Source organism: Festucalex cinctus, chromosome 1 (genome assembly GCF_051991245.1).
Source record: "Festucalex cinctus isolate MCC-2025b chromosome 1, RoL_Fcin_1.0, whole genome shotgun sequence".
Classification (NCBI taxonomy): domain Eukaryota; kingdom Metazoa; phylum Chordata; class Actinopteri; order Syngnathiformes; family Syngnathidae; genus Festucalex; species Festucalex cinctus.
The window spans coordinates 21,714,606-21,729,758 of NC_135411.1; the positions used below are offsets into that span (position 1 = coordinate 21,714,606).

The 15,153-nt window shown below is 40.5% G+C and overlaps 1 protein-coding gene and 1 non-coding gene across 2 annotated transcripts; both read right to left on the reverse strand.

Annotated features, from left to right (window-relative positions):
• Positions 1 to 1,587: 1,587 nt before the first annotated feature.
• dapk3 (death-associated protein kinase 3) lies at positions 1,588 to 14,362 on the reverse strand. The gene is made up of 9 exons (XM_077523080.1): positions 14,247 to 14,362; positions 13,512 to 13,630; positions 8,418 to 8,778; positions 5,742 to 5,871; positions 5,575 to 5,623; positions 4,655 to 4,681; positions 4,421 to 4,573; positions 4,306 to 4,351; positions 1,588 to 2,360 (listed from the first exon to the last, which is right to left on the reverse strand). The coding sequence occupies exons 2-9, from the start codon at positions 13,571 to 13,573 to the stop codon at positions 1,830 to 1,832; spliced, it is 1,359 nt and encodes a 452-aa protein (XP_077379206.1). The 5' UTR covers positions 13,574 to 13,630; positions 14,247 to 14,362; the 3' UTR covers positions 1,588 to 1,829.
• Positions 14,363 to 14,861: 499 nt separating this feature from the next.
• trnae-cuc (transfer RNA glutamic acid (anticodon CUC)) lies at positions 14,862 to 14,933 on the reverse strand. Its single transcript has one exon. It is a non-coding gene; the product is annotated as a tRNA-Glu (tRNA).
• Between the last annotated feature and the right edge of the window lie 220 nt (positions 14,934 to 15,153).

The window sequence follows — 15,153 nt, forward strand, 5'->3', positions numbered from 1 at the left end:
ATGTTTCCTAATTGTGGTAAACCATTAACATGATCAATGTCTTCTTTTCATAGAAATGTTATTAATTATTAATAAGTAGGACCGTCACTAACGAATCATTTTAGAATTGATTATCTTATCGATTACCGAAGCCGGTAATTAATCTTAGAATTGCAGAAATTTTTATGTCAACCAATTTATTTTTGTGACCTGTAGCCGATAGCCCGTACACACCAATGCAAGCTTCGAAGTCACACGGCGTCCATCTTGTTACTCCCACCTCGCGAGCAGACTACTCTAAACCATACCACAGGTCTCAAACTGCAGTCCTCGGGGGCCGCAGTCCTGCATGTTTTAGAGGCTTCTCTCCTCAAACACACCTGATTCATCAGCAAGCTCTGCAGGAACCTGATAATGATCCTCATATTATTCAGCTGTGTTTGAGGAGAGAAACCTCTAAAACATGTTGGACTGTGGCCCTCGATGACTGGAGTTTGAGACCTGTATACGTACAGATGAGACATACAGATCGTAGGCGGTTGGTATAAGGACAGAGGCGGGGTGGGGGGTTGTTGTGCCACGGTGGTCACTATTTTTTAACAAGTAAAAAAACAAATGGATGGTATGTGGTGCTTTGAAGGTCAACTTTTACTTTTATTGCTCAGTTCCTTAGACCCCAATATTAGATTTGGGAGAGGCATCTTTTGTTGTAGTTATTTAATAAAGAATATATACAAGTTTCCATCATTAAGCATATAATTTATACATGTATTTAAGGCAAGTTGTAAAATGTCTGAAGTCCCCTGATGTTTAATAATTTTAAAACACCATAAATCATGCCGTTTCTTCTAAGTACTATCTCAAATGTTCTCTAAATTCAATACAATAAATCTATAGGATCGTATGCCGAGAAACGTTTCTTGGGAGGAGCAATATGGCGGCCTTGTGACTTTAAAGGCCCATGATGCAGGATTCAGTTTTTGCACATTTGCGACCCCTCTGGCGAAACGCGGAATGGACGCCAGCGACGTGCACGGCCAGGATCATGAGCATGAGCATGACGTCATGCTCAGAGCAAAAGTTTCCAGCCCGACCGCGCCAACATTATTTCAGTCATTGTGCCACAGTCGTGCCTCCTATCCATTTTACAATTCTTAAAACATGTGCGGGTGAAAAATATGGTTAACACTTCCATTTGAGTCTTAAGTTGCGTCATGCCCCTTTAAAAGTCTTAAATAAAAAAATAAAAAATTAAATAAATAAATACATATGTATATATATATATATATATATATATATATATATATATATATATATGTGGTGGAATCCAATACAGCTATCAAGACACCTTTTTTCTTTTTTTTTCTTTTTTATATATATAGATGATGCAGGTACATTCGACGTTTGGGTGAACAGATACAGTTAAATAAGTGTCAGTTCAGGTCTTAAGACTGTACAAAAAAAAAGTTGACAGGTAAATGTTTTATTTGGGAAAAAGCTGTCAAAAGTTGTCAGCTTGTATACAGTACTTCAAAAAATATATTTTGATACTTAAGTGCCAACAAGTACATGGGGGAAAAATACTTGGATAAATGTGGGGAATGTGTATTAAAAAAAAAAAAAAAAAAAAAAAAGAATGGAATGTTTGAGGTGCGTATATAGATGACAAATAATAAAAAATAGTTCCAGTTGTTGTTGGTGAGGTCATGTAAGCATAGAGGCATTGCATAGCTGATACTGAAGGCTGGTGTTAATGAAAATGAAATAATCAAAAAACTCGAGTGAGTGAGAGTAAAAAGCACAGGACGTAAAAAGAAGTGTAAAATAAATTAAAATGTTCAAGCGCGGCCTCAAGGTGCACTCTCTTGCCGGGCGTTGTCTGCGGCGATGGAGCGCACCAGCTCCTCCACCCAGCGCACTTCGTGCGCCACCTGCTCGGCCAGCGCCTCGTAGCGGTTCTCCAAGCGTCCGAATTTGCGCTTGAGCGCGCCGGCGGCCTGCGCGGCCCCACGGGCATCCTCCTGGCTCTTCTTGCGTTGCGCCTGCGTGCGCTGCAGCTCCTGGCGGACGGCGCTCAGCTGGCCTGAGATGCCGCGGCTCTCCTCCTTGTACCAGCCCTCCTTCTCCTCGTAGATGGACAAGAGCGCAGCCACGTCGTCGCGGCACGAGCGCCGATTGCGCTCCAGCTGGCGCAGGCCCTGCTCGGCCGCCGCGATCTCCTCCAGGACCTGCGAGAAGCGCTCGAAGTTGACGTAGGTGTTGTTGGGCGGCATGCTGGAGTGAGACTTGATGGTGTACTCCTTCAGACGCGTGGTCTTCAGACGCCGGCGCTCCGGCTTGTGGTCACGATCCTCCTGGCGCACGTTGCGACGCTTGATCACCTGGATGACGCCAAAGCAGGAATACAGTCAGTCTTGTAATCTCCATACACAATCTCGGCTCACATCAGTCACAAGACGCTTAACCGATAAACTGTGATAATGTTTGTGATAACACATTTAAAAAAAATAATAATAATTCCAATTCCAGTGTTATCATTACTATTAAGTTTAGAGTCTCCTTCTCTCGCATCTAATATTTTGGAATGATTTTTTTTCCCCCCCCTTTCTTTCTCTAAAAGTAGGGTTATTAGTATGGTCACAACACTCAAATTCTTTTTGCTGCTGTTACATTATCCTCACCTTTATCTGGACACATATTTTCTCAAATGACATTTCAGTTTTTTTGTCAAAAATTTTAGCTTTTCCTTATGTTGTGTATTTTTTGTGTACTCATATTTGTATATTTTCCCTGAATATTTTTGTATTTTTAATCTTAATTTTAGTTATTATTTTAAATCAAAATAATATATTTCAATTCCAATATTTGATCTTAGTTTGTATTTTTTTGTGTTTTTTTTCTTTGTTTGTTAGTTCTACATCTATTTTATTGGATTTTTTTTGTTGGTAATTTTCCCTAATTGTGATTATTTTGTACAAATTTTTGTTTTTCTCCACTGAATATTGATGTAATATTTTATTTTGCATTTTATTTCTAATATTCCAATTCGAATGTTTTTTTTTTTTTTTTTTAAACTCGGAAGTTTTTTTTCTCCCCCAGCTGTTCATGTGTTTTTGTAATTTTTTCTACAAAATGTTGCTCATATGTATTTTCAACTAATATTTTATTGAATATACTTGTGTAATGTCTAGTAGATTTATTTTCTATTTTGTGTATTTTTGATCTACTGATATTTGTGTCTTTTTAGTTTTCCCTGAATATTTTGGTATTTTCATCCAATATGTATTGATTAAATTTTAAATACCAATACATATAATACTCTTCACTCTATTATTTGTATATTTTTGTCTCATACTTTAGTATTCATTTGTATCCTTTTTGTGTTTATAGTTTTCGCTAATATTTGTTATGTTTTTCCCCTTTAATATATATATATATATATATATATATATATATATATATATATCTTATTTATATTCATCTGCATTATTAGATTTTTCCCTAATATCTGTGCATTTTTAAATACAAATTTTTGATATTTTGACGTTTTCCCAAATATTTGTGCATGTGTTTAATATTTATGTATTTTTTTTTGTTCAATGCTTTTATATTTGTTGTTATACGTCAAGTCAAGTGCAGTCATTTATATCGCCCTTAATCACAAAAGAGTCTCAAAGGCCTTCACATGCCCACAGTTGAAAAAATATTAAAGACATCTAAAAAAAATTATTTGAAAAACATCCATCCATCCATTTTCTTAACCGCTTACTCAAAACCACATTGTTGTTTATTCCCTAATATATGAATATTTGCTTCTGTAGTGTATTTTTTGGGGTCAATTTTTATTTATTTTTTGTCTAGGGTTTTATTTCAAGCATTAGTGTGTTTGACTCTCAGCTTGTGTCCAAATTCACAAGGCTGAGTCCTCCGAAGGCCGAATTTGTCGGCTGCGTGACGTCATTCCCGTCGTGACTCGACAGCACGCACGGACTTACATATGAATGGATTGTCAATGCTGCTTGGGTAGTACATTGACCGACAGTCCATTCATGTGTGAGTCCGTGCGTGCTGTCGAGTCGTGCCGGGAGTGACGTCATGCTGCCGACAAATTCGGCCTTCGGAGGAACCAGCCTTGTGAATTTGGACACAAGCTCAGTGTGTTCTAAGTGCACTTCTTATTTTGACTCGTCCACATCCGACCAGCAAATCCTTGGCTTACTTATTAGAGCAATATTCTGATAACACTGATAACCATCATCATCTTGCTAACGGGACAAATTTGGAGATGCTTTTTGTTGGGTGAACACAACAAAGATGGTACGTCACCTTAATCCATGGATGTTGAAGACTGTCATCAATGGTCATTCTCTTCCTGCAAAGAAAAGTCAGTTAGAAAAAGACAGCAAAGAAATGTGAAGAAACATATTGGGATAAGTCCTACTTGGGATCTTTGACCAGCAGGCGTCGGATGAAATCTTTGGCCAATTCGCTGGTGTTGCTGAAGTATTCCTCGTCAAAGTCGTAGTTGACAGCTGAGATGTTTGTCAGCGTCTCCTGTTTAGTTTCACCCAGGAATGGCGAAGCCCCGCTCAACCTGTTGGGAAACGTCTGACACTTTAGAGATGCCTGACTGAATGTTTGTCAGCGCGTTAGCACTATGTGAGATGACACTTACAGGATGTATGTGATGACACCGATGCTCCTGCACAGAAAAGAAAAAAAATATGGCTTGAAAATGTCAGATGGGAATTCGCAGAATGCGTATGGCCATTTAAAAGTCGACCGTGAATCCTATAGATGTGCAGAATCACATAAGACAAATTAATATTAACCAAGCCATGGCTTCAACCAGTCAGTTCTTTAGGATGTTGTTGATGTTGCAAATGATATGATCGGAGAAATCTGTCATAATATCATGTCCGAAGGGGTAAAAAAAATGCAAATAAACTATATATAAAGAATCCAAAAGGTAAAAGAAAAAAACATAAATCCTGAAGCTCATTAACCCTGGCCCAACTGTAATTTTCATAAATAAAAAAATGAGACAAAATCAATATGCTCTTGCTTTTTGAATATCTAATATTCAATAGTTTTTATTTCTATTCTAGATACTATAGATAGTTTTATCATAGAAAACAATGAATTTTGTAAAGTACTGATTTAAACCAGGGGCCAGTCCCGGTCCGAGCAGGGACACCACAACTTGGCTTGTTGGGCCACCACCCAAAAAAGTCTGAGCTGTAAAAGTTGCTCTGGTTAAAAAAGAACAACCATAACTCCAGTAAAAGTTGTTGCAGGCTCATATATAAACAAATATAGTGGTTGTGTGTTAAAATGAGATAATCATAAATCCCATAAAATTTGTGCAGGTTAAACTATTGGAAATCCTATAAAAATGTATAGAAATTGCACTGCCTAAAATTCGCATAAAATTACCATAAACCCCATAAAAGTGATGCAGGTTAAAATAGGACTAACTAGCATAAATCCTGTAAACATGTGTGTCGTTACAAGAACAACACCAGAACAAATCTCAGAGAAAGTCTACAGTGTGTTGAATAGCGGAGGGACAGAGAAAGAAGGTTGGTGTCTTACCACATGTCTGCCTCCAGTCCCAGCGGTTCGTAGTTGACTATTTCTGGAGCTGCAAAGCACGGAGGAACCCAAATGTGAATGTGAAGCAGATGTGGAGCCGCAAAAATGTGCTCACTTGGCAAGAATCTGAACATGTTTGGGGGGATTTGTTGTTCCGTGAAACCCACCTACGAACTCGGGTGTTCCAAAGATGTTCTTGAACTCGTTGCCAGCTTTGATCTGATGGGCGATGCCGAAGTCGATGAGCTTTATCCTAGGATTGGGAACATTCTTGTCCAGCAGCATGATGTTCTCCGGCTGCAATGCAAAACAACAACAAAAAACGGGCAATGTTTTAGTTGACAGTCGTAGAAGTGCAGGGAGATCACCATTATGAAATAAAATAAAAAAATATTCAATAACACCCTGCAAATATGTACTGCGAATCACATAACACTGGGGATGATTATAAAATATGACTAGTACTATAAATACCATAAATGTACATAAAATTATTAAAATATGACTGCCATAATAAAGTCCATAGAAATTGATTAGGTTTCCAATAGGACTGCCACCAAATTTAAAAAAAAAGCTGAATTTGTTTAAGCACGGTTATCATAAATTCCATAAAACTTGCAAAGGTTAAATAAGACTACCAAGAGCCCATAATTGTTGCACAGATTAAAAATGAGTACAACCATAAATCTGATCAAATTTGTTCATCTTAAAATGAAGCTACCAAGCTAAGCAAAACAAATAAAAGTTGTCCAGGTTAAAATAAGACTACCATGAATTCTATAAAAACTGCACACGTTGAAAATAAACGGAGGTTGGATGCATACAAATTGTAAGGATTAAAATTTGACTGTAATAAACCACATTCAAATTCCTTTACTTCAGTGAACCTACCGTAAAAACTGCACTGGTTACAACATTACTAGGGGTGTCACGATTCGCCAACTCCACGATTCGATTTAAATTTCGATTTTGGGGTCACGATTCGATTTTTTTTTCGATTTTTTTTTTTTTTTTTTTTCTCCGCTCCCCCACTTTATAACACAGAGGCATATGCTTCTGTAGGCTAAGGCTAGTCTATGATCATTAGTTCTATTCATTGTACAGTAAATCTTATTTCAAAAGATCGGCTACATATAGGTGATGCAATTTCCATATTATTTTTGTGTAAATTTATGTAATATATGATAATTGACATTAGGCAGGAATGATCAAATTCAAAGAATTTATTTACAATATAAAGTTAACCGTCTTGTTCTTACTGAAGTGTAAAATAAAAAATAAAAAAACAAAAACAAAAAGTCACAGTGGGTGCCTGCCATCTATTGACTGTTTTTGGTTACAACAGTGTGCTGTGCGTTCCTCTTAAAATAATGTGCAATGTGCAACAACAACAAAAAATATATTGTATCCAAAGTCATGGAACAAATACAGCCTGAACAAACTATATCCCAACATTTACAGTTGCTGGGCATACTGTAGCGTGGTTCAAGTACACTAATTAAATGTTTGAATCCAGCGTTTTCCAAGGCTGCAGGTCTGCTGCTATAAATAGACCTATGGATCTGGCGTTTCGCGCGAGCTGAAGTGTGTGGAAGTTTCACTGTAAATGAGGATGAAATAGTTGGTTGGACCGTTGTTTTCCCACTTCTAGTTGAATTTGATAAATCTAAATCTTTGTGATGCCTGCGTAAATGTCCCGTCATGTTTGTCGTGTTTCCCGTTGTTACGGCTGGCGGCTCGGGCCCGCCGCCGGCTCCGCTCCCCTAGTATGTATGTGTGTGTTTGTGTCGGCTGGTGCCCGTATAATGGTACTTCAGTTTGAATGCGCCAGCGCGACACTCTGATTGGAGGACTGTGCCAGCGCGACACTCCGATTGGACGACTGTGCCAGCGCGACACTCCGATTGGACGACTGTGCCAGCGCGACGCTATTGTGTATCCGTGTATTATACCCCTATTGGTTATTGTTGTTTCTCCTCCGTTCTGTCAGTTCTGTCAAATGCGGTTATTATTTGTTCACCTTCCACTTTCACTCCCTTGTCAAACCCCTGCCTGAAATTTCAATTAAAACTACTCAGATGTTAAAGTCGACCCGTGTTTATCTACTCTATATTTTCTGTTATTGTGTTACTTCCCTTCCCCTTGACGAGCCGGGCGTAACACCGTGGCCGAGTACAGTACGCGCACATAGCATATCTTGCAACTGTGGTCTTTTTATCGACAACGTGAACGTTGTCGACATAACTCACCGGGAACGCAAAATGTTTCCAAACTGGTGACGAGAGAAGCGGGAGCGGCTTGAAGCACCATTGCTGTGTCTGTCCGCGCTTGCCATCATGACTGCAGGAGAAGTCAGCTAACAAGTGCCGTTAGCTAGTAGCTGAATGGCTGCGTCTCATTTGCTTTCCTGGGAGGTGGCGGTGGCGGCGGTGGCGGCGGGCGCGGGGGGGGGGGGCATCGAATCGTGTGTCCTCTCTTCTATTTCGATGCTCGAAATCGTGACGTAATTTCGATCGATTTCGATAAAAAATCGAAATCGTGACACCCTTAAACATTACTATAAATCCGATAAAAAGTGCATGTAAAAAAACAAAGAAAGGGGACAGCCACAAATCGTTGAAGAAGTTGTGGAGTTTAAAATACAAGTGTAAATCTTTTAAAGTTAGTTTACAAACTATGATGAGACATTTTTGAGCTGTTGAGAATATTTCATTTCATAAATTCTCCATAGGTGTGAAGGTGAATGATTGTTTGTCTTTACATGCCCTGTGATTGGCTGGCAAGCAGTCGCGTGTGTGATTGGTTGGTGCATGTGTACCTAATGAAGCATCTCGTGTCCGTACCTTGAGGTCAAAGTGTGCGATGCGCTTGGAGTGCAGGTAGTGCACGCCGTCCAAGATCTGCTTGAGGAACTGCGTGGCCTCCTCCTCGCTCAGCGACTCCTTCTCGGCGAGAAAGTCGAAGAGCTCGCCGCCGGACACCAGCTCCAGGATGAGGATGACGTCCGTCTTGTTCTCGAAGATGTCGTGCAGCGTGATGATGTTGCTGTGCTGGATCTCGCGCAGGATGTTGACCTCGCGCTCAATTTCCTCGCGGCTCACGCCCCGCCGGCTGGACGACAGGCGCCGTTTCTTGATGAACTTGGCGGCGTACTCGCTGCCTGAGCTTTTCTCTTTGCACTTGCGCACAATGGCGAACTGACCGCTAAGGGAAGGAGGCACAAGCAGAGTTTGTGTGTGTGATGCCACCAAATATCATCAAGTATCAGAGGATAAAAAGCAGTAGGGGTGTTAAAAAAAATCGATTCGGCGATATATCGCGATACTACATCGCGCGATTCTCGAATCGATTCAATAATCGGCAGAATCGATTTTTTTTTTTTTTTTAGGATTCACACCTTGAGCATGGAAGAATGTTATATGAACGGCACATTAAGCCTTAATATTTTTATTTTAATGCTGTTCAAATGTGAAACAGATTGCAAACTGTTTGTGTACAGTGGCTCACGGTTATAAGCCTCAAGTTTTAGATAAATATATTCATACAAATCTTACAGTGTACATGTACAAATTTACTGATAGTATTTTCTAAATTTGAATGGAAAAAAATCGCAACAATCGACTTATAAATTCGTATCGGGATTAATCGGTATCGAATCGTGACTATTCGTATCGGGATTAATCGGTATCGAATCGAATCGTGACCTGTGAATCGTGATACGAATCGAATCGTCAGGTACTAGGCAATTCACACCCCTAAAAAGCAGTGTGACAATATCATAAGTCCACGCACTTAATGCTAACATATAAAGGGGCTACAGGAAATTACTTCAACATAAATAGATCTGCAACACATCCAAATAGAGGATACAACAACACTTTCAGTCATATATTCTCTCTGATCTGTAGAAACAACAAAAACTGCTGAAGTTTAGCTGCAAACTGCTGCTGATACCGATTATTGGCAAAAAAATAAATAAAAATAAAAACGATTACAGATTAATCTATCTATTACCGGTATTTAAAAATATATAATGCATAAAATTAATTCCTTTTCAATAGGTGCCACTTACGCACAAACTTTCACTATTAAGACTGCTTTGAATGACAAGTCCATATAAAAAAAATCCTAAAGTATACAAGGTTATTGTATCGATTTGTGTGTCAGTAGTAAAACCATTCTTACTTTTTTTACAACTGCTGTAAAGCATTAACCTATATATTTTTATCTTGTGTTATTTTCACAAGTCTTGGCACTAACTGGGCTAACCTGGGACCTCTGGGATTGTATTTCGTGGCTTGTCATGTGGAAATGTGGGTTAAGACAAAAAAAAATCCTTGTTTGCATCCTTGAATTTTGAGAAAAGAAGGCCTTTGAATCCTTGCAATATCAACTTTACAATATAACATAACTTGAAAAGACAATGACAAAGTAAAAACAATCAGAAAGTGAAATAAGAATAGAATAAACTAAAATAATAGCAACAGAAAAAAAAACAGTAAGAACAAATATTGACTGTTCCTGTGCGTTTTGGCCTCTTGGGGGCAGTGTGGTGTCTTGCATCCATGGCGTACACATTTAAAGTGAGTACAGAAGAAAGTTGCTATTGAATTCTATTAAAATAACTCGTTTTTGCACACATGGGAAGAATTTGTGCCTTTGCGCAGTGTTATCTCATCTGTGGGTGTGGATATTCGTTATTTGAAGGAAAAACACTCCAGAAGTCGATGCTAACTTCCTGTTAGCATTTGTTAACTTCCTGTTAGGCTAGCGATGTTTTAAAAACGAAGCATTGTATTGTATTGCATTTGTATTTAAGTATATAGTGGATGTAATTTTTAACGTGTGAATAACATATGCTACACACATCACTTGCTAGTTGCTAAAGCTGCGCAAGCAAAATAGTGCATTCAGGGTACTTTCACAGCGTCGGAAACTTCGGCTTTCTTCAATAATGTTTTAAGGGGAAAATAATCGGCCATTTGGCCCAATTGGCTTTTTGTTTTGGGCGACGTTTGAAAGCCTATAATCGACCGATTATAATTCGTGACCGATTAATCGGTTGGGCCCTACGTCTTGACATCATCGATCAACTCTAAGACCCACCACACACTGAGCAACAAGGTCAAAGTCTATAGTGTGTGTGGGGTTCTGCAACTAGTTTTCATGACTGGCCGACTGTCAGTCACTGTGTACGCTTTGGCCACCTGGGAGCAGTCGAAGACAGTCATACGTGGCTCAGCTCATCAGTATGGCAATAACATTAGACATTCTTTGCAGAGGATAAAGAATACATGCCTGACAATTATTTTCAGTTACTTTTTTCTCTGAAAACGCTGTTATCAGTGCGTGTTTTACACGAGAATCCCCTGCTTGGAGCAATGAGCCTCGCAAAGGGCGAACGACACTGTTTGCAGTGACCATTCAGAGTCTATTATCTCAATATCATGAATTGTGACTCGCAGTTAGTTAGAGTTAGGTTTACATTGATTTTTTTCCAGGTGGGCTTTACTTTCACTTGATTGTTGGTGCTTTTGACAACCTGATGCAGAAGAATCTTTGAATAGCACCCGGAGATATACCTTATAAGAAAAATTAAAGCTTTTTCTTAGAAATGAAATGCACATGTAATTTGTTTGCAATTTTACAGTTCAGTCATGCAAGTCCACGTCGCTTGGTGTGATGTGTCTCACAACTTCATAAGTCATTTACCACTATAAAATTACAAAGAAAAGAGTTTGTCACTGTACTTAAGGCAGCTATATGGAAGATTTATAATTTCAAATCACTACTCCAATCTGTGGCCGAAAACAAACGAAAGTTACGAATGTAACTACGGTTCGATGAGTCCTGAACGACCGCCAGGAGGCGGTGCTGTAACCAGCACAGAATTCCCCTTGTCGCAACAGCGTCATCGAGTAAGAATGACAAAATATGCCTGTCAATGGTTCCTGCTGACGTAATCCCGTGTATAAAAAGGGAACGTCGCCAGAACACATCCTCTAGAACCTCTCGCGCAAACCAACACGAGGGTTCTGAGTGACAAGCAATTCTGGCGGTCGTTCGGGACTCATACAACCGTAGTTACATTCGTAACTTTCGTTCTATTTCGTCCCTCCCGACCGCCAGGTGGCGGTGCTGTCACCAGCACGGAACACCGAATACCAGCGATGTCACGTAGACCCTGCAAAAACTACACCACAACGGGGCCTCCGCAGGACCCTGAACCACGTCCCGTGGATGAGGAGAGGTGACATCCAAGCTGCAGAACCTTGAGAACGTGTAGGGCGACGACCAAGAGGCAGCCGCACAGATGTCCTCCAAGGGCACGCCCCTCAGAGCAGCCCACGACGTAGACACACCCCAGGTGGAGTAACTGCGCACCGCCGTCAAAAGGGACCGACCAGAGACTCTGTACGATTGTCGAATCACATCTCCGATCCATTGAGAGAGGCGTTGCTTGAGTGTAGAAGAGGCTCGCCTCCTAAGTACGACACATTGCCGGCCAAACCGCCAGCAGTGCAGCAACAGGTCCCGACCCTCATCAGTCCAACACCCACATACGGAGACGCCGTGGATCGGGCTGCCAACCCACCGAACCAGTCAACCGGGCGGAGAGCCCGGGTCGGACGGGCAGAGAGTGCGGTGGAGGGTAAACCTCAACTGGGTTGGCCAACAAAGGGCCACGAACAGCACTCCAGATGGACCCCCAGAAAGGTCAGACGAATGAGGGGGAGAGGCCGCTCCCGCAGAGCAAACCAGAGGGGACAGCGAGTGGCCTCCACACAGGCCAAGAGAGCGACAGCCACCCTGCCGCAGCGACTCCACATGTCGCTCACCACCTCCCGCCGCATCCACAGGGCTGACGACGCACCATCCTGACGAATGATGTGACGCACGGAGCAACCGTAAAGCCACCAGACACTCGGAGACGCCGACGCTAACTCAGCGGCGGGTGGAGACGAACCACAAAACCACAAAAACAGCATGTGGGCTACAACTGCCTTTTCCCCTTCTTCATTTTTAATTGACATAAAATCGATTTTTGGATATTAATATCGATTCGATTTGATTAATACATGAGAATCTCGATTATTTTATGAATCGATTTTTTGGCACACCCCTAATTGAAAACAACACTTTTTTTTTTTCTAAATGTCAAGATACTCGCTTCTTACCTATGGAGTAGAAAGAAAGTCAATTATATATCACTTTTCAAATCCAAGTCCAATCTCAACTATCTCCACCGCTGAAACGCGAAACCGATGTTCACTCTTGTTCTTGCCAGGCGTCGGTCACTATCAAGTTACCATTTTTTTTCGTGGCACTTGACATTGTTTTCCCTTTTTTTTTTTTTTTTTTTTTTTTTAAAAGCCTTCCGCGGAGTAATTGCGGGTGTCAGGGGCACGCTATAGATTTAGATGTGGTCTCTTCTGAGTAGACTCCATTGCAGCGAAATACTGTACTAGCTCCGACTTTGCGACTCCAGAAAACAATGAGCGAGAACACGCTTGACGTCACATCCACAAACATAGGGCGGGAAATTCAAACCCGAATGCTTCCTGATTAATATTGGCTAGAGGCTTGTATGAGTGCCCATTGTGAAGCTAAGATGTTAATCTACTCATTAGAAGATGTTTTAGTCATAAATGGTCAAATAAAAAAGCTATTGCAAAGATATTTTGGGGGGAAATCCTCCATATTGCAGCTTTAATTACTTGCCAGATAAGCTAAGACATTCCCCTTTTCATTTTCCATGTACCGGTAGTCTGGATGCCCTATAGCAACATGCTGACTTTCAAAGGTTAGTCTCCATATCATGACAGTCATTTAGTTTTTAACAAATGCCATAAAAATCCCGTCAAAAAAAAAAAAAAAAAAGCAAGATGTTTGCTTCTCAACAGAAAACACACAAGGACCACATCTGCCCAGCATACCTGCCCAGTTCCTCTCCCATCTCATAGTGCAGTTCCACATCCTCTTGCCTGAAGCCAGCCATGACGTGTCCGCTGCACCAATGCTGCTGGCCAGGCCACTTTTCTTTGTGTGTGTTTCACTGCAAAGACATGATTACATACATAAAAGAAAGCAGTTGCCTCGAGGAAAAACAATATCCAAATTGACATCACGTCCTTTCTTTTCTTTCCTCCTTATTTGGCCAACTGTGTTGAAGATGATGTCAGAGAGCCCCCTGCATTCCAGTCCTACTTACATCATCTCCTTGCCAATCAGTCTCAGTTAAAGGGACTACTTTAATGACATTTTTAACTCATTTCTGTTTAGCAATAAGCAACATTTAAAAAAATTGGAACACTGAGTTAAAAACAGCTTTGATTCACTTGCAACTTTGGATTGGATATAGTACAGTAGTGACTTTCTGATAGGAATGGAGAAACATAACAACAACACGAACGCGTGAAGCAAAAGCATAATGATAAATTAGATGGGAAAACCTAATATTGGCATAAAAAAAACGTTTGGGGGAAAAAAAACCCGAAATAGACAGAAAAAATAAACAGTCGGGACTCGAAAGGGTAGTTAGCTTAGCTGATCAGCTAGCTTAAATGAGCCGCTGGTAAAACACAGCTTGCCAGTCATTAAAAAAAACGCCAAATAAAGTCCAGCTGCGGATGGAAAACAATGAAATTAAGTATTTTAGGGACTGTACTTACGTATAGTGGGTTGCTAGTGCCGCATTCCGCTCAAAGTAACTGACCGTGTGAGTTGAAGTGTAACACCAGCAAGCGAGAAACTCACACAATTTCCGTTTTGATTTGCCAGAATAAAATCTACGTTAGCGTAGTCGAAGCTACCACAGCGGGGGAATGCTTTCAATAACAATAAAAAATAACGATTTAATGGCCACCAATTAAATAAATATGTATGTTGTTTTGACATTTGAAAATTAGTGAATTTTTCGTTGTAAAGCATCTTGTTGTGAAGGAACATTTCTGATAATTTCCGGCGTTACAGTAAACTACTACTGCAGGTAAATACGTGCCAGAAGGGTAAACATATGGAATGACGTCATCACGAGTTATAACCTGCCGCAGTGAGTCAAGAAGAGCACGCGACGCTCAGCTAAATATGGAGTTTACAGAAACAGTGCTTCGTCACAACATACAAATATGAAGAGAATATAAAATACATTTACATAACGAACTGCATGATGTAGGTTAAGCAAGGAAGGACATTATCGAGTCCTTCCTTGCTTAACCTACCATTTGCACGTTTGTCCAACACTACAATATCAGGAATAGGATACGCAACAACAAAAAAAGAGATAGTTCCCTGACCGGGAATCGAACCCGGGCCGCGGCGGTGAGAGCGCCGAATCCTAACCACTAGACCACCAGGGACCTGTACTTTAAATCTGATAATAAAACAATATATATCTGACATGGCTGATCGATCATCAGTCGAATAGTTGAGCTTAACTGCGCTTAACTTTTTCCCCATTCATTTTCAATGGTAGTGCTTAGTTCAATACCGACGCAATATATTTTTGGCCACTGACTGGCGGTGACGCTGCAGGCATACGCGTACACATTTACTTATACAGTATTTAAAATCCTGATT

Coding starts and splice junctions, on each gene's coding strand:
- dapk3 (XM_077523080.1), bottom strand. CDS start 13,573: ATGGCTGGCTTCAGGCAAGAGGATGTGGAACTGCACTATGAGATGGGA. Junction 4,352..4,420: donor CTGCTGGTCAAAGATCCCAA/GTAGGACTTATC, acceptor TTTTCTTTGCAG/GAAGAGAATGACCATTGATG. Junction 2,361..4,305: donor TTCAACATCCATGGATTAAG/GTGACGTACCAT, acceptor GGCGTCATCCAG/GTGATCAAGCGTCGCAACGT.